The 17990-nt window shown below is 42.3% G+C and overlaps 2 protein-coding genes across 2 annotated transcripts; both read right to left on the bottom strand.

The window, feature by feature from the left end:
- Positions 1–2731: 2731 nt before the first annotated feature.
- LOC115591548 (caspase-6-like) lies at positions 2732–5769 on the bottom strand. Its single transcript, XM_030433635.1, has 8 exons — positions 5663–5769; positions 5341–5382; positions 4732–4774; positions 4475–4618; positions 4301–4377; positions 3989–4164; positions 3727–3877; positions 2732–3110 (listed from the first exon to the last, which is right to left on the bottom strand). Exons 1-8 carry the CDS (start codon positions 5679–5681, stop codon positions 2875–2877), a joined length of 888 nt encoding a protein of 295 aa, XP_030289495.1. The 5' UTR covers positions 5682–5769; the 3' UTR covers positions 2732–2874.
- An 8216-nt stretch (positions 5770–13985) lies between these two features.
- pla2g12a (phospholipase A2, group XIIA) lies at positions 13986–17567 on the bottom strand. Its single transcript, XM_030440710.1, has 4 exons — positions 17158–17567; positions 16719–16795; positions 15885–16050; positions 13986–14649 (listed from the first exon to the last, which is right to left on the bottom strand). Exons 1-4 carry the CDS (start codon positions 17375–17377, stop codon positions 14531–14533), a joined length of 582 nt encoding a protein of 193 aa, XP_030296570.1. The 5' UTR covers positions 17378–17567; the 3' UTR covers positions 13986–14530.
- Between the last annotated feature and the right edge of the window lie 423 nt (positions 17568–17990).

Genomic DNA, 17990 nt, shown 5'->3' with positions numbered 1-17990 from the left:
TTTGTTTGAAGTGCCTCAACACAAAAGCCACAATCACAGCAGCTGAGAGAGCATAGTGGCAGGACAAATACAGAACTATCTACATTTAAAAAAAAAAAACTTCTGTCAAGTTCAGAGCAATACAGATGTCATTTCATCAATCATATACAGGATGAGTGTGTCGTAGTGCTCATGAGTCACTATTAAAGATTAAAAAGTCCATTAGGGTCACTCTGATCCTGATAACAAACAGCAGTATCAAGATTGACTGTGTTTAAAAACTAGCTCTATCTTGCCCCCTGCTGGACAAACTGTGTTTTCAACCGTCTGTACACTCATTCACTTGCATGCTCTATAACTTTTGGATCTGATTATCAAGACGTCAAATGTGAAATATTACAAATGTCTTCCAAGCATCTTCCTTAAATGATGTCCTGAACGCGTGCCTTCGTCCACCACTGTTGAAGTGCCCCCTCGATTAGAATATACTGTACACTGCTGTGAAACACTTGATGTGAATATGCAGCAGCTAAATACCTAGTTGTTTTTCTGGCCCTGCTGACTGAGTGCATCACAGTATAAAAAGTCTGATGTTTAGGTTTTCTTCACAGCCAAAATTGTGAGACGTGGTGGTGGGAGAAACACAGGTGTTCATGAGATTAACATGAATCTGCTCTATTCAAGTGTCCAAGTCATGACAGCGAGTCAGCATGAACTTACTCCAGAGCCCCAAAAGTAATACAAAAATAATCTTTTAAAAGTTCAACTGTATTTCTATAATTGATATCAGCATTTTTCTACTGATTACTGACTGTTTTCTTTAATCCTCTCAAACTTGTAATACACAAGCTTTAAAGAATATGAAATAACTTATTTCAAAGAACTCCCCGTCACCAACTGTGTCTGTGGCGACACTTCCTGGGAGAGAACAGGCAAGTCCTGGCATTTTGAAAAGTTGAATGACAGTGACAGCCTAAATCACTTTGAAAAACTAGTTATTGCATGTATTGCATTCTAACTTTTAAAATGCCATACGCACGAGTTCAACTTATGTCTAGTTTTAATTGAAAACACATGTAAAAAGTTGTTAGCTATGCATCGATCTTCCACTGTGTTAGACACTCCAACGCCGATTACAAGTGAATTTTCCTCCTCATTCCAAACACAGACAAACCAAGATTTAGCACCTCCTCCTCCTCAGTCTCACTGGCTGAGTGTGCTGACCTGAGAACATGATTGGGTCATACTTCTGTCCGTCAAGATTTAAACACTGCAATTTCCTCCTTTTTCCCGTCGCATAATTTCTCAGACGATGGTCTGGTACCAGCCCCTTGATTTCCTGAATCACGCAGGCTTATTCCAGCTAGACATTTCCCAGTTGATTCCGATCCATAAAGCGAACTCGGCATAGCCACTTGTTCTGTGAAACTGGTCCCTGGAACTCCGGCCTCACAGAAAAGCAATGGTTTTAACAAATGGAAGTGCTGTAAAGAGGCACCTGGAAGCCCTTTCTTCTGGGGTGTTGACCCTTACTTGGAGTCATTGTTTCCCTGTGTGTTTCATGAGCCCCTTTTAGGCTTCCTTCCAGGATATTGCTTCCAGTTTGCCTGTTCAAAGCAAGGTGCTGCAGCTCAAACAATGTGGTTAAGATTAGGAGAGCTAAACTGCCTAATCAACCCTGTATTTCAGTGCCCTTTTTTCACAACATCCACTTAAAATACATGAAAGAAAGGCTTTATGTCATCTTTTTATAAGACAGGTGGTTTTGTCTATGAAGACAAGTGACACAGAATTGTCAATAAAAGCATGGTGCTTTAAATTAAGGATGGTTGAACACAGAGTAATCTCCTCCCTGTGATATATTTAATGAAGGGAAATTAACAAATGTTTTAGACGCTGCAGAAACAGACATCGCTGCCTTATTTATTTACCACATGTTACTGTTGGGGGGATGGGAGGAAGAACTGGGAGGCGCTATTTGATTATACAGTCCATTAGTCCCAAATGATTTCTTCAAAGTTTCCTTTTTCTGTAGGTTGCACTTGCACTTGCACAGAACTATTTCCCAATTTAAAACGTACACGCAAAGACGAAATAATTTCTGAAATAACAGTGAACTACTATCCAGGAATCCATCTCGTGTTGTTTTGTCAGTCATGATGATGATTATTATATTTTTGAGAAAAGTCACTCAGGACAATGACACATAAAAAGGAGGATGATAATTTCAGAGTACTGGAGAAATAAACACATCATGCATACACATTGTGCCACAAAATTAAGGCAATCTTAATCGAACATGGTCACTTTATTGGTGAATAGCCACACAGATTTGATTATACACACACAGTCACAACAGTGAAACAACAAAAACACGTGTCAGTGTCATTTGTTACGATTTTCATGAATTGTAGATCATGTGACACGGCTTAAATTGGATAAAAAACAGCAATGGAACAGGAACAGCATGTTTGTGACAATGAGACATGGTTTATTTGGAGGAAAATGTCCCAGTTCAGAGTCACCAGATATGTCATCTTCTGTTTTTTTGGTTTGTTAAGTTAAAACGTCATCTGCAGGATTTGGCAATTTTTGGTTTGTGCCACGGTAGTTTAAACTGGATTAAACAGGCCGTCAAAACTGAGACAAACGGCGTAAATACAAACAGTAAAAATGTAAGAAAAAGAAAAACAAGAAAATTGAAACTACAAATTTGGCTGACATGAAGTGTTAGTAATGAAGTGATTCCCTAAGATTGGAAGGATTCAATTTGTACCGTGCATAAAAACAGTTGTTCCTTTTTTTTTTGCATGTGTTGTTATTTCTATCAGTGGACTTGTTTATATGTAAGGAAGGATATAAACCAGCTCATTTCATGCCTGAGGCCTGAAACTTTTACTTTTTTGGTTTGAAGAAGAGTTTCTTAGTGAGCATTGAAGCAAAGCAAGGTACTTGCTTCTTCCCATCGATTTTTGGGTTGTCAACGGACTCAACTTTCCTCATCGACACTTTCCAGTTGACCCACGTGAGTAACTGAGTGAATTCAAGTGAGTCCCCAAACTTCTGAAGCAGGTCACACAGGTCCTGGACATACCAGGAGCCGTTCGAGGGCTCCCGGAAGGAATAGTAACCTAAAAGAAACAACAATGGGGACGGGACAGGATAGTTATTGACTGGACAGGTAAAAGGACTTTAAAAGTCACTCATATGTCTGAAATAATTTACTCTAGTTTCTAAGTATGACTACTGCTATATTTATAATGAAGTGCAAATTGTCCCATTATGTTAGAACAGGAACAGGAGATTAACCTGTTCTTATTCCTGGAAATGTATGTAAAATGATCCTTGTGAACTCAAAATACCCCTGCTTGAGATTAACAGCAGTAAAAACTCATCATAGTTCCTTATTTCCGTATATCACACTAATTTTATGTATGTACATTTGTCAAAAAAAAATGCTTAGGTGGATAAACAGCCTATTCAAAGAGCAAAAGATGTAAACTTGCAATCTAATTGACTACATGAAGCATCAATCATCCGGCGGCTGGCATGTAAGTGGCTCAGCAGAGAGAGGAGAAAGCAGAGAGAGCCGGTCACTTGTATACACAATTGTTCATTGGTTGTTGTAGGCTCTAGGGCGCTCCAGTCTGCTCAGATGAGCTGTCAAGCAAAAGGCTGCCATGTCAGAATCTCTTGTGAAGAGGGATAATGGCATCCAATGAGTTTTAACATGTTTTAACATCTCACCTTCAGCCACAGAGTAGCACATGAGGAAATCAGCCCCAGCAGGGAGGGTATAGAGGGCGCCAGTGTCCATCGCCACATAATTTTTGTCCGACTCACTAACCCCAGCAGCGCAAGGAGTCACCGGAATGTCAGACTGGTCTCCACGGCAGGCCTGGGGATGGTTTAGCAATTATTAATTTCAAAATTATGAAAGGACAGGTAAAACTGCATGCTCCCATATTCTGAAGGATTTAACCAGGTTTTGACTTTTGTCTACATGTACCTGAAATATGAAGACCTTTGGTTTTCCCACAAGACTCCTGCACTTGTCTCCTTTGAACTTGGAGGTGATATCCTGAATGCTGATCTTTTCATCGTGGGTCCAGACATGATCCTTCTCACCGTGACTCAGGAAGACGAGCAAAAAGCAGTCTGCGTCTGAATGGTCGGCCTCTGCAGCTGGTGGGACATCAGGTATTTGTTAGATTGGAGTCTGAACAAGTAAAAGTGACTGTACTAAAGCATGTCATGTGTTAGCTCTGACATGGTTATCTTGTTGTTCAGGGTCATTTGAGCAAGTGATGCATGTGCTTACCTTTACTGATTTTCTCTAAGACTTCCACCTGTTTGAGGTTATTGTGAGTCTCCACTTCAAAGTTGAGCTCTTTCAGTCTAAAAAAGAGGGTTCGGCAAGTATGAAAGACATGGAAAACTCTTAGTAACACGAAAGACAGTGTTCCTTCTTAAGCAACAAACTGGGAAGTGATACCTCATCTCTAAATTGTCCCGGTCAACATTGGTTCCTCTCCTCATGTTTAAGTCCAGGCCCCAGAGGAAACACTCCTGGTTAAAAATGAGCGCACGGCCTCGTCGTTTGTTGTCCATCTTGTACTCCCCCAGAGAACCCAAACAGCTGTTTAATAATGAAACCATAACACAAAAACACAATATTAGCTGAGTACTGGACCAGGGGAGGTAGAGAATTTCCAGCTGATCCAACCACACAAACAAAAAGAGGCAGTTTACCTTCTGATGACGGCATCAGTCTCTGTCTGGTTCTTCGTGCATGCTGTAGAAAACAACACATACATGAATAAACTATGCATCAATGCAAAAAGTAAATTAATGAAAAAATCATGCAAAGGAATGTACATGTAAAATTCAATATTTATGTTAAATTAATAAAAAAATCTATATATTCTTAATATATATATATATCAATACATACATTATTAAATTTAAATGTATTACATTTAATATGCTAAATCTATACACACGTTTATACACTCATTTAAAGCAGTTTATTACAACATTCTTTCAGTTCAACTTTCATTAAGGTCTTAATGTTCAGTTTCTTTTTGACTGGTTTCATAAAGGTTTACATTCAACTCAGCTGTCATTAATCACAAGCAAGTACAGAGATGAATCATTAACTCAAACTTTCTTGTGGCTGATCAGTTTCTGTTTGTTCACCAAACAGTCCACTGTAAAATGACTTCAGTGGCAATACAACCTGGTGTCTTAACAACTTTATCCTGTTAGTTTCACCTGAGCTCTGACAACCTCGTCTCTCCTCTAAAAATTCCTAAGAAACAAGTTTTAAAAACAGAATGTAACTTTGTGTAAAGCCCTCACCTGTACTGTCTGTTGCTGTTGCGCTGTCTGTAGCAACACTCCCTGGTAAGGAAAGAGCGGTTAAGTCTTGACATTGAGAGAAGTAGAATGATATCAAAAAAATCCTCCCCATGTTGCATAAACTGGTCGACTGACTGAAGAGACAGAAAACTCATGACAGCACTTGTGTAAGAACACAGTTAAAGGATTGTAAACACAGTGGTAAAACTGAGCCCAAATTACATCTGAAATTGAATGTCTTTGTGTTTCCTTTTCTAAATTAAAGAAACACCCACATATGCGTCCACAGCTCTACTTTTAAACATATTTGTAAAGTGAATACCTTCATCTGTGTTAGACATGCCTGCAGGTTCGATCTGAATGCCACGACTGGAAAATGAATTTGCTTTGTCAGTCCGCCTGGGATAAGCCAAAATTTATCTCCTTTCCCTGAATATCATTGGTTGAACGAAACAAGCAAACACACGAAAGGCTCCCAGGTCAGTCAATCAAAGATAAACAGATAGTACTTCCTTGTTTGCAACATTCAACAATTCATTCGTGGCACAATGCCCTCATTACTGCTGATGAGTCATGTAAGATCCCGAGCTTTACCCCTGTCCAGGAGGTACTCGACCAGCTCTCCGTTATAAAGGGTTAGATCCCTATAAGGTTACTAAAAAGTGGGAATTTAAAATAGGGATTTTTAAGCTGGTAACGAGGAGACTCGCCTAGCTTCTAACTGCCTGAATCCGAACGTCGACCCTGCTTCCTCTGGTGCGGCACCTGACATGAATAGCCCTTGAGTCAGATACAGCCACCAGCCACGCCCGTTAACGGCAGCTCTCCTCTAAATGATCTGGGCTCTTGGTATGGTGCTAGGTTTGATTTTAAGGGCTTTTGGTAAACCCTTAGGGCCTGTTTCAATTTGGTAGGCTAGAGTAACCTTTAAGAACCTTTAAGATATTATGCACACTTAACACATGACTTTTACTTCCACTCAAAGAGACATAAAATCAATGTCCACAACTTTAACTTTAACTATATTATGTAGGTTTTATTGCATAGATTTTAGCAAGGGCAAAGCATACAGCGCAATACTTGTTTCAATTACTATCAATCATTATCAAAAATCCTTATTGATAAATCACAATACTTCAAATAACAAATTAACCTAAAAGAGCTGAGGCCTGGTTAGAAATACTTAAATTTAGGTGAGATGGAGAGGGTCAGGTCTGTCCATGGCTTGCCTTTCCCTTCCTGCTGAAAGTCCAAGTCCTTGAGGCAAATCACCAACCCAGCCGGAGGTCTCGTAACTTCCTCAAAGTCCAAACTTCACGCCAGCAGCGTGAACAAAAGTACTCCAATATCCAAATCGTAATCCACAGCATGTTGGCAAAAATGGTTAATCCGTTGTGCTCTTAATTCCTTGGTCTGTTTCTGCTGAAGATTTCTTGAAGTCCTTTCTGCGATGTTTAGGCTGCTCACATTCTCCGTCTCAGGTGTTTCTTCAAGGCTTGAGCGATTGGAAGAACGAACTTTAGTCCGTGCTCCTCAGGTTATATACACTCTTGCTTCGGACACTGGCTTGGTTTTGTGTCCTTATTAGGACATGTTTTCAGCATCTCTCCATTCACTGGTTGATAACCCCTTGATTAAGATTTCATAACGCTTCTCTCTTGCTTTGGACAGTGGCACGGATTTATGTCCTTATTAGGACATTTTCCCACCATCTCTCCGTTCAATGACTAATAGTCCCTTGATGACGGCTGACGATTTCATAATGATCCAACATGCCTCGGTCACGGTCTGTGCCCGTGCCCAAAGCGTGATCAGATTTCGACACATCCTTTTGGCCTCACGTTGACCTGACCAGTTCTTTAACACTTTCTCATGACCTCAGCTCAACACTGTTTCTTTACTGATTTTCATTAGATCTCTAAACTTCAATACATCATGGTTACACCTTACACCTCCTTTAACTTTGCAAAGTTAATACTAAGTCAAAAATAATCATCAGAGACAGAATGACAGACAGAGCCTTGAGTGTAACACTTCCTCTTTTTCACAGACACCCCGTGTTGCCCTTTCCTCTTCACTTCCTATTTCAACACACCTTTAATGTAATGGTTTAACACTTTCCAATTAATTTATGGCAAACACAATGCAGCAAGCAAAGTTTTGATATATTGCAGAATCATTTCAGGACAAAGTATAATGTCCCTTTCTTGTATTTGTGGCTGACAGGAGTGTATGACTCTCAACTTTCTTGACACTGTCTCCGTGTGTGTATACATACTGGTATTTAAATTAGACAGGAGTAAATGGATCTCAACTATTTTGACACCCCCTTCTTGAGATAAGGCACTGCTGTCGTCTCCAGTGCTTCCTACATGAGCACAACGCAACCATCTGCCTCACCTGCTAAGGTGAATGGTGAGCCTGCTGCCGGTATTGGTGACAGACCCAGGGCATCGATGATGGGCTCACCCGCTGAAGCCGGCTCTGGCTTGGTGCCGTCTTTCCCGTCGCAGCTTGGTCAAGTTGGGACGATATAGCTGTATCCGTCCCGCCGACTTGATGCTCTGTAGCAGCTCCCTCAACTCCTGAGTTGACAGATGAGTCTGCTGATGGCGTTGGTGACCGAGTCGTCCCTGCAGGGCGTGTTCTCCGCTGAAGATGGTCTCGGCCTGGTGCTGTCAGTTTCTATCGCCGTTTGGTCAAGTTGAGATGCTATGGCTGTTGACTCTCCTTCGCCGCCCTCCCAGAGCTCGGAGATGAGGGTCCCTCCACGACAGCGTTGCTTCTCCCCAACACCAGCTCACCCAGTCCAGTTGGGTAGCTGAGTCGGCAGTAGACTTCTTCGGGGCAGGCAAGAGGAGGCCCTCAGCGCTGGCAGCTTGCTCCGGGTTGGCTCCGCGGTGGATACAGCTTGCTCCATCCAGCAAGGTGTTACAACACAAAGTCTGATTATAGATCGATATTGTGCAAAGCATAAGCGTGCCTGTAGAGACCTGTACTTTCCAAGTCTCTATCTAGAAATTTCCTCAGGAGTGCCTCTGCCAAAGAGGTCAGCCAGGGGGATCTTAGCATAACTGGGGGAGTCCCCCCTGAGCCGGCTGCAGTCTCTCTGAAGGGGAAGAAGGCAGCATAAATCATAAACAAGATGACTATGTGCTGAGCTTGATTAGCCAACACCTTCTTCTTCTTTCTTGCAATGCCTTCTTCCTCTTTCTTGCAGGAAGCAGCTTGCAAGAAGTGTGGATATGTGGATGGCCACACATATCCAAACACATTCATGATGATGTCACTTGTCACTCGACATAATCCACAGATTTAGGCATTCGTGACTTTTACAGGCTTGTAGTCCATACCTTTGAACTCTCCTCTGGCCCTGTTGGGCCTTGCAGGTTTTTCATGACCTGGTCCTTTCCATCGGACCGTTAATGTAGTAGGCTTCATGCATACTACACAACAGTTCTTTACTTCTCTACACTCCAATAACTCCTTCTCTTCTGACAGGAATCTCTTTGGCATAATCCAATTTCTTCAGGGCTCTGCCTGTCCAGAGCCCCGAGGTAGTTCTTTCTCATGGTGACCACCCCATATACAGTGGCCAGTCTGATGTAGGGTGGCAGGTGCTGTGTGCTGCTGGCCATTTCTGGTTCCTGGTCTTCTTCTAGCTAGGAATCAGCTCAAGCTGCTCCACTCCCTGGATCCCTTTTTTCTACAAAGATACTGTATTACCATCCAGTATCTCCTCTACTAGCACCAGGAGGTATTTCTCACCTTTCTTCCCTGTCAATCCCCGGTGACCAGCCACATCCATGCAGACTGATCCCCAGGGGATGGTGCTCTTCATGGTTAAGCCATCCACCCGTTGTCCTCGGTGCCCTGCGATGTACTTCCCACATACTTTTAGAACATGGCGAACTTGGCTCCCCGAAATCCAGAGCTGCTGCTTTTCCAACTCCTTCCGTGTTGGTAGGGTGCACACATGGCCTAACGTTGCATGCACGGCTTGCACCACTTCCTCCACGGACACTTCTGGGACCACCCTTCCTCTGGGTGACTCGTCCCACTCCTCGAACACAACAAAAAGATTTTTCTCCGCTGAAAAATCTCCCAGGTGCTCACCTCCCCTCAGGATTACGCTGCAGGGGAGCCTGTGGGCTGCTCCTGTTGCTCCGGCTCCCTCGACCCCCTTCTCGACCGAGTCCTGGGTCCCCGGGTCCGGCATCTCACTTGGCTGCTTTGCCTCAGCCATGTCGTGTCTTTGTTGTCTCGAGTCGTCTGCCTCCCAAAGCCTCTCTTTGCGCACTGAGTCAGGGATGATCGGCAGACTGCTGGGCTATTCTGCGCCGTCGACCGGACCTGGCTCTGTGTCCTTCGACCTGCGTCAGCTACCACGCCCGCTTCCTGCAGGCTTTTGTTGGTCTGGTGACTCAGCTCACTCTGGCTGGTTGCCTGGAAATCCCCCTTGCCTTGGCGGATCCCTCTGTCACTGGCGTTCGGCAGAAACTTTCTGCGTTGCACACCTGTCTCGGGGCGTCTCTCAGAGCAGCGGCTGTCTCTCCGCTGGAGTTCTTTATTCACGTTGGGCGCCACCTGTAAGATGGCGTCCCACAGAGCAGCGGCTGGCTCTCCGCTGGAGTTCTTTATTCATGTTGGGCGCCACCTGTAAGATGGAGTCCCACAGAGCAGCGGCTGGCTCTCCACTGGAGTTCTTTATTCACGTTGGGCGCCACCTGTAAGATCCCGAGCGCTACCCCTGTCCAGGAGGTACTCGACCAGCTCTCCGTTATAAAGGGTTAGATCCCTATAACCTATAAAAGGTTACTAAAAAGTGGGAATTTTAAATAGGGATGTTTAAGCTGGTAACGAGGAGACTCGCCTAGCTTCTAACTGCCTGAATCTGAACGTCTACCCTGCTTCCTCTGGTACGGCACCTGACATGAATAGCCCTTGAGTCAGATACAGCCACCAGCCACGCCCGTTAATGGCAGCTCTCCTCTAAATGATCTGGGCTCTTGGTATGGTGCTAGGTTTGATTTTAAGGGCTTATGGTAAACCCTAAGGGCCTGTTTCAATTTGGTAGGCTAGAGTAACCTTTAAGAACCTTTAAGATATTATGCACACTTAACACCTGACTTTTACTTCCACTCAAAGAGACATAAAATCAATGTCCACAACTTTAACTTTAACTATATTATGTAGATTTTATTGCATAGATTTTAGCAAGGGCAAAGCATACAGCGCAATACTTGTTTCAATTACTATCAATCATTATCAAAAATCCTTATTGATAAATCACAATACTTCAAATAACAAATTAACCTAGAAGAGCTGAGGCCTGGTTAGAAATACTTAAATTTAGGTGAGATGGAGAGGGTCAGGTCTTTCCATGGCTTGCCTTTCCCTTCCTGCTGAAAGTCCAAGTCTTTGAGGCAAATCACAACCCTGGCCAAGGTCTCGTAACTTCCTCAAAGTCCAAACTTCACGCCAGCAGCGTGAACAAAAGTACTCCAATATCCAAATCGTAATCCACAGCATGTTGGCAAAAATGGTTAATCCGTTGTGCTCTTAATTCCTTGGTCTGTTTCTGCTGAAGATTTCTTGAAGTCCTTTCTGCGATGTTTAGGCTGCTCACATTCTCCGTCTCAGGTGTTTCTTCAAGGCTTGAGCGATTGGAAGAACGAACTTTAGTCCGTGCTCCTCAGGTTATATACACTCTTGCTTCGGACACTGGCTTGGTTTTGTGTCCTTATTAGGACATGTTTTCAGCATCTCTCCATTCACTGGTTGATAACCCCTTGATTAAGATTTCATAACGCTTCTCTCTTGCTTTGGACCGTGGCACGGATTTATGTCCTTATTAGGACATTTTCCCACCATCTCTCCGTTCAATGACTAATAGTCCCTTGATGACGGCTGACGATTTCATAATGATCCAACATGCCTCGGTCACGGTCTGTGCCCGTGCCCAAAGCGTGATCAGATTTCGACACATCCTTTAGGCCTCACGTTGACCTGACCAGTTCTTTAACACTTTCTCATGACCTCAGCTCAACACTGTTTCTTTACTGATTTTCATTATATCTCTAAACTTCAATACATCATGGTTACACCTTACACCTCCTTTAACTTTGCAAAGTTAATACTAAGTCAAAAATGATCATCAGAGACAGAATGACAGACAGAGCCTTGAGTGTAACACTTCCTCTTTTTCACAGACACCCCGTGTTGCCCTTTCCTCTTCACTTCCTATTTCAACACACCTTTAATGTAATGGTTTAACACTTTCCAATTAATTTATGGCAAACACAATGCAGCAAGCAAAGTTTTGATATATTGCAGAATCATTTCAGGACAAAGTATAATGTCCCTTTCTTGTATTTATGGCTGACAGGAGTGTATGACTCTCAACTTTCTTGACACTGTCTCCGTGTGTGTGTACATACTGGTATTTACATTAGACAGGAGTAAATGGATCTCAACTATTTTGACAGTCATGAGTCCCCTTGACAGTCTCATGCGCCATTTCCCTTTACTCATAAACAATACATTGAGACAACTGAACTCTGTCATTTGGGGCAGCAACCTGTTCTCACCTGGAATGGAACAATCCACCATTTTCTGGCTGACACTCATCCCGACCACTTCGGACTCGGCTGCAAACCTTCCCGGTGTTTACTGGAGGTCATGGTCTAGTGATGCCAACAGAACCATATCATATGCAAATAGCACAGGCCAAGCCAGAAAAAGCAGTCTTTCCCTTTGGTGCACTTTGAGATCCTATCAAATAGAATGGTGACACAGTCAGCAAACCTGGTGGAGCCCAGACCTGCTAAAAACATCTTTGACTTTTGTTATATAAAACTAGATGGCGTGTAGTAATAGCCCTGGTAACCCATACTTGTGTTGTAAAGAGATGGTCCACTTTTCCATGACTGGGACAAATTTTGCATAGCTACCCCTGGATATAAGCTTCTACAATTGGGCATACTGTCTCGTTTCTCTATTTAAAATAGGAACCGACATACCACTCTACCATTGCACAGGTAAGACATCCATACAACGTTCTTTAGCAACTTAGGGAGAATTTCATATATCATGCACCACTTTAACTTTAAGATGACTTTTCGGGCATTTAGCCTTTATTGTCAGAAAGTACTTACATAGACAGATGGAAAAAGGGGGGAGTCAGAGGGATATATCCATGAAGTTGTTTAAGTTGTTGTTTTTTGTTTTGGGCTAGGGTTAGGGCTTAAACACTCAAGAATCTTATCTCTGGCACAATTCCCAGACAGCAAAATGGCTGATGCTCAGAACTGGCATACACCACAAAGCAGACTCCAGGTGCCATAATTCTGCACGGAATGTGGGCGTGACAATCGTGTCTGGTCCTGACCGATGTCAGGGGAGCGGAATCACTCTCCATCTTCCGCAGAAGACTCAAGACTCATTTGTTCAGACTTCTCCTTGACCCTGCATAGCATGACTCCCTCCCAACCCCCAATGTACTTATTGTAAGTCACTTCGGACAAAAGCGTCTGCCAATTGCCTGAAATGTAAATGTAAAATGGTCCAATTTTGCCATCTGAGTTTGAGAACAACGTCCAAGCTGAGGAGGTACAAAAGGCCTGCAAACCCCTGCTGATGTGTAATATCTAGGGCAGCGTGTGCAGATCCTTCAAAAGGATCAATTGTGCAATGCACTTGGATAACACAGACATGTTCAACCTCTTACTGCTGTTTGTAGTCTCCACATGCTTCAAAAAGACAACTATTGTCCCTTTACCCAAAAAGTCTGAAGCCCTCTGCCCACATCACAATCATAAAGTGCTTTGAGCGGTTCATCAAAACCTTCATTAACTGATTAACTGAACCCCTTACGAGTTGCATACATCCGGCTGCCAGGACACTGACATCCATCTCAATGTCAGCAAAACAAGGAAGCTGATTGTGGAGTGACACAGAGAGGAACTCAATGGGACTACGGTGGAGAGAATCAGCAGCTTCAGGCTCCTTAGGGTTCACATCAACAAAGGCCTGACCTGGACTAACCACAACTCTGCTGGATGAGAAGGTTCAACAGGGACCCCAGGATTATCTGCAACATCTACAGGAGCACTATTGAGAGTTTCCTTACTGGCTGCATCCCTGCCTGGTATGGCTAGTACCCCCATACCCCCAGTGGTTTAGGAAAAACAGGATAATCAGCGACCCCTCTCATGTAGTTCTTCCATCGTGAAGCCTGCCCTGGCCCAGTGGGTTGAGGCTCTGCCACCAGATGTGTTTTCCAGTTTACACACAAGGTGCTGCAGCTCTTTTCTGGCCATTTCTTTGGTTCTATAAACCACTCTTAGTCTCGCCTCTCCCCTTGGGCCATAGCGGCTCAAAACATTCAATTCCAAGGATCTAATAAATCCTAAACAATAAGAGTGAGATTAAGGTTGGCAGAGCATGAGATTAGGAGAGGTAAACATCCTAATCCACACTGGATTTCAGTCTCTCACAACGTCAACCTCAAATACATGATTAGGAGCCTAATCTAAGACCTTTAGGGTTCCCTTGGCTTCACCCTGAGACTTGTTGTTAAAGGATGCTGCTTAAAAGACACAGTTTTATCTTTGATGACAACTGACACAATAACATTGTCGATACAAGCTTTATGTGTTTCTTTAATTTTTTTGTTACCCTCCATGAAATATTATAAACATTTTAAAAACAGAAAAACACAAAATAGATGCTGTAGAAACAGACACTGTTAACTTACTTCTTTATCAAATGTTCCTGATGAGGCGGTAATGGTTGATTTTACAGTCAATCAATTCCTTATAATTTATCAAACGTTTCCTGAAAAGACCTATGTAAATTTGGTGCTCATTACAGGGAAAATTAAGCTTCCAAAAGGACATCACAGGATAAATACATTAGACAGTGTTAACAAAATATACATAATCAACTGCAAAGGAAATAAATTAATTTATCCACTCTAAAAATTTGTCATGTCTCATAGATGTCAACATTTCAATAAAAGGGAGGCGATGGACACGGGTCAGTGCAGAAGCTGTATCCCTGAGGAAATCTATAAAGTATGTCTGGAAGGAGAGTTTATTGCTGGTATCCTTCTGTCAGTGTTGTTGTGCTTGTACACAATCAGTGTTTTGAATCAGTCCGTACCGCAGTCCTCAATCCTGTGGCGGTTTCACAGTTCCCTTTTCATTTCATACTGACACACACAAGACTCTCTCTGGCTGTCCATGTATGGCTTACATCCCAGGTGCATAACGGCGTCAAACAGCAGAGTCACTGCTGACTCACAAGCTGCCAAGAAGAAGAGAAAGAACAGGAAGAAGAACATGAGCAAATTCACGACAGGGGCCTCGCTGTTACTATAAGTGGCAGCGGAAACATTTTTGTGTATATTTTAAACACAGCATACGCTGTTGTTCAATACAGAGGTCATTATCAATAATTTTATTAATTTGACAACTTAGAATTTAGTTTTGTTTGAAGTGCATCAACACAAGAGCCACAATCACAGCAGCTGAGAGAGCATAGTGGCAGGACAAATACAGAACTATTGACATTTAAAAAAAAAACTTCAGTCAGTTCAGAGCAATACAGATGTCATTTCATCAATCATATACAGGATGAGTGCGTTGTAGCGCTCATGAGTCACTATTAAAGATTAAAAAGTCCATTAGGGTCACTCTGATCCTGATAACAGACAGCAGTATCAAGATTGACTGTGTTTAAAAACTAGCTCTATCTTGCCCCCTGCTGGACAAACTGTGTTTTCAACTGTCTGTACACTCATTCACTTGCATGCTCTATAACTCTTGGATCTGATCATCAAGACGTCAAATGTGAAATATTACAAATGTCTTCCAAGCATCTTCCTTAAATGATGTCCTGAACGCGTGCCCTCGTCCACCACTGTTGAAGTGCCCCCTCGATTAGAGTATACTGCACACTGCTGTGAAACACTTGATGTGAATATGCAGCAGCTAAATACCTAGTTGTTTTTCTGGCCCTGCTGACTGAGAGCATCACAGTATAAAAAGTCTAATGTTTAGGTTTTCTTCACAGCCAAAATTGTGAGACGTGGTGGTGGGAGAAACACAGGTGTTCATGAGATTAACATGAATCTGCTCTATTCAAGTGTCCAAGTCATGACAGCGAGTCAGCATGAACTTACTCCAGAGCCCCAAAAGTAATACAAAAATAATCTTTTTAAAGTTCAACTGTGTCTATAATTGATATCAGCATTTCTTTGATCCAATTTTTGGGGAATGTCTTAGTATTCCACAAACACACAGAAATATCTGTGAATTACATTAATTTTTTCAAATAAGAACTGAAAATACCTTTTAAACGCCATCGTCCAAACAAAAGACATCCTAAGAATGCAAGTGAATAAATGTAGAAAATTAATTTGCCTACTCTTTGTGCAGATCCCCTTAAATTCGTTGCCAAATCATCAGCACCATCACCACTGATTCTCATACCCAACCTAAGTCTGCACCAGGTCTGAACACATTGGCTCGGCCTCTTACCCTGGACACTCTGAGCCAGTCCCAGAGTCTTTTGCACATTCCTGCAGATGGTCTCGAGGCAGTCCTGAAACTGGTCGTCACAGTCGTGCTTCTCCCGGCCGCAGGTGTCATAGCAGCGGTCGTGTTGGTTACAACATTTGGTCATGGACGGGATTCCTATATCAAACTGAGTGAAAAAGAAAAATAGTGTCACTTGGAATGTAATTTGAATAATACTGGCTGTAGAAGACACAAATTATTGTTATATTCTATTATGCAAAATATGGGATAACGGTTTCAAGGATGACTGAAGGCCCAGGTTTTAAACTTATACTCTAAATGAAACATAGAGCTTTCCCTGTTCTATTTCATATCACTTATTAGTTAAAATGCAACCAGATAAACTCATTAACAAAAGGCACACATGACCGAACAACTTTGCTGGATTATTCAGATGATATCATCATATGTTCTGAGCATGAAAATTACATTAATTGATCATTTTTTTTTGTAATGATATCATGTTTTTTGTAAATATTACAACTACTGGGCTTGTGTATGAAGAACCGATGGAATGGTGACACTTTTAGTAAATTATCTCAAATATATACAGTGTTTTTATTACCTTCACCTTTACCCTAATTTTCTTGTGACTTGTCAGCCAACATATGGACAGCCAGCTTGACTAAGATCCATTGTATGTATGTTGTACAGTGTGTACATACATCTTTTGTATTTAAAAGCCAACATAGCAAAAAATAATTCAATGCAGAAGTCAGTTTGGGCTGCTGTGTACACCAACTTTGCTTGTGTCAGACATGGAAAGACCCCCCCTAAAAAACTCTGTGAGACTACCTGAAATCCAAACACCGGTGACCCACATCCGTTAGGTGGTGGCTGCTTGTACCCGGGACGAGGCACCGGCTTGTAACCTGTGAGACAAGAGCAAAGGTGATGATGTGTTTTGTTCTGGCACAGTCAGCTATCTCACTGTCAGTAGATAAACGCATCAGCACAGACGATTTAATAGCTGACTGTGCTACTCAGCTCTAAGGAGTGATAATGTAAAGCTGCCACGTGTTGCATTCAAACTCTACGTTCATTCAGCTTGTCTCCTGGTTTTTCATTTTCACTTGATATAGCAGAGGAGAAAAAGCACATGTATGAATCATGTCCTTGAAGCAACCCGGCTGGAAATGAAACACAGCCACCATTCATGTTATTAGTTACATAGAAAATCAGTTGTTGACTTTGGAAATGTCTGTAAAGGAGAAAAGAGAGAACAGTGGCTCACCGTCACTACACCTGTAGTGACACAGCCCGTCATCTCCACCGAACAGATCCAGTGCTGCGTTCAGGTACTTGTCAATCTTGTGTATTCCGTTGCGGATAGTTTTCAGGGTCATCCTCCAGTCGGGAGTCTCTGGCTCATGTTTGCAGGCAGACACCTGATGGAGGAGTCCACAGGAGCACAGACCCAGCAGGAAAACACAGGTGAAGCTGTTTAAGTGCATAGTCCACAGAACGTGACAGCGTTTCCCGCCACGAATTAACGTCTTTCTTCCTCAAACTGTTGTCTAGATGGCATGTCAAGTTCCACTTCTGGTTGTTTTCATTTCACTAAGCAGACACCGGGGAGCTACAAGCCTACCTTCAAGCCCTGGTTATCGCTTCCGGGTTTGTCGCCGTCATGTGACTGCTGATAAACCAATCAGGATGAGGTCACAGGTAGCAACGGTTGCTCCCGGAGGAGTCTGCCGTAAGATAATGTTTGACATTACCATCTGTTTTGATAATAAAACAAAATGCATTTCTTTCTGGTATAATTGCTTGTAATTAAGTATTGACCTTTTATAGTCCACTACATTTTCCGAAGGAAATATTCATTCCATTTTATACTTCATATTTTGATTTTACACAAAAAATCTATGATAAATTAAACTAATATGATTTCTTTTTATAAATTTAACTACAGAACAAAATGTAACATTTTTTAAATTCCTCCACTCTAACCAGCTGCAAAATTGCTAAAAGTCAACACACCAATATATAAAACAATGACACAATATATACTATAACATTACAAGTTGATCCAATCTGCATAACAGAGTTAGGGTTAGGTTTATA

Source organism: Sparus aurata, chromosome 1 (genome assembly GCF_900880675.1).
Source record: "Sparus aurata chromosome 1, fSpaAur1.1, whole genome shotgun sequence".
In the NCBI taxonomy this organism is placed as follows: domain Eukaryota; kingdom Metazoa; phylum Chordata; class Actinopteri; order Spariformes; family Sparidae; genus Sparus; species Sparus aurata.
Note: the sequence above shows the minus strand (reverse complement) of the source record. Positions and strands in the feature narration are given on the sequence as shown.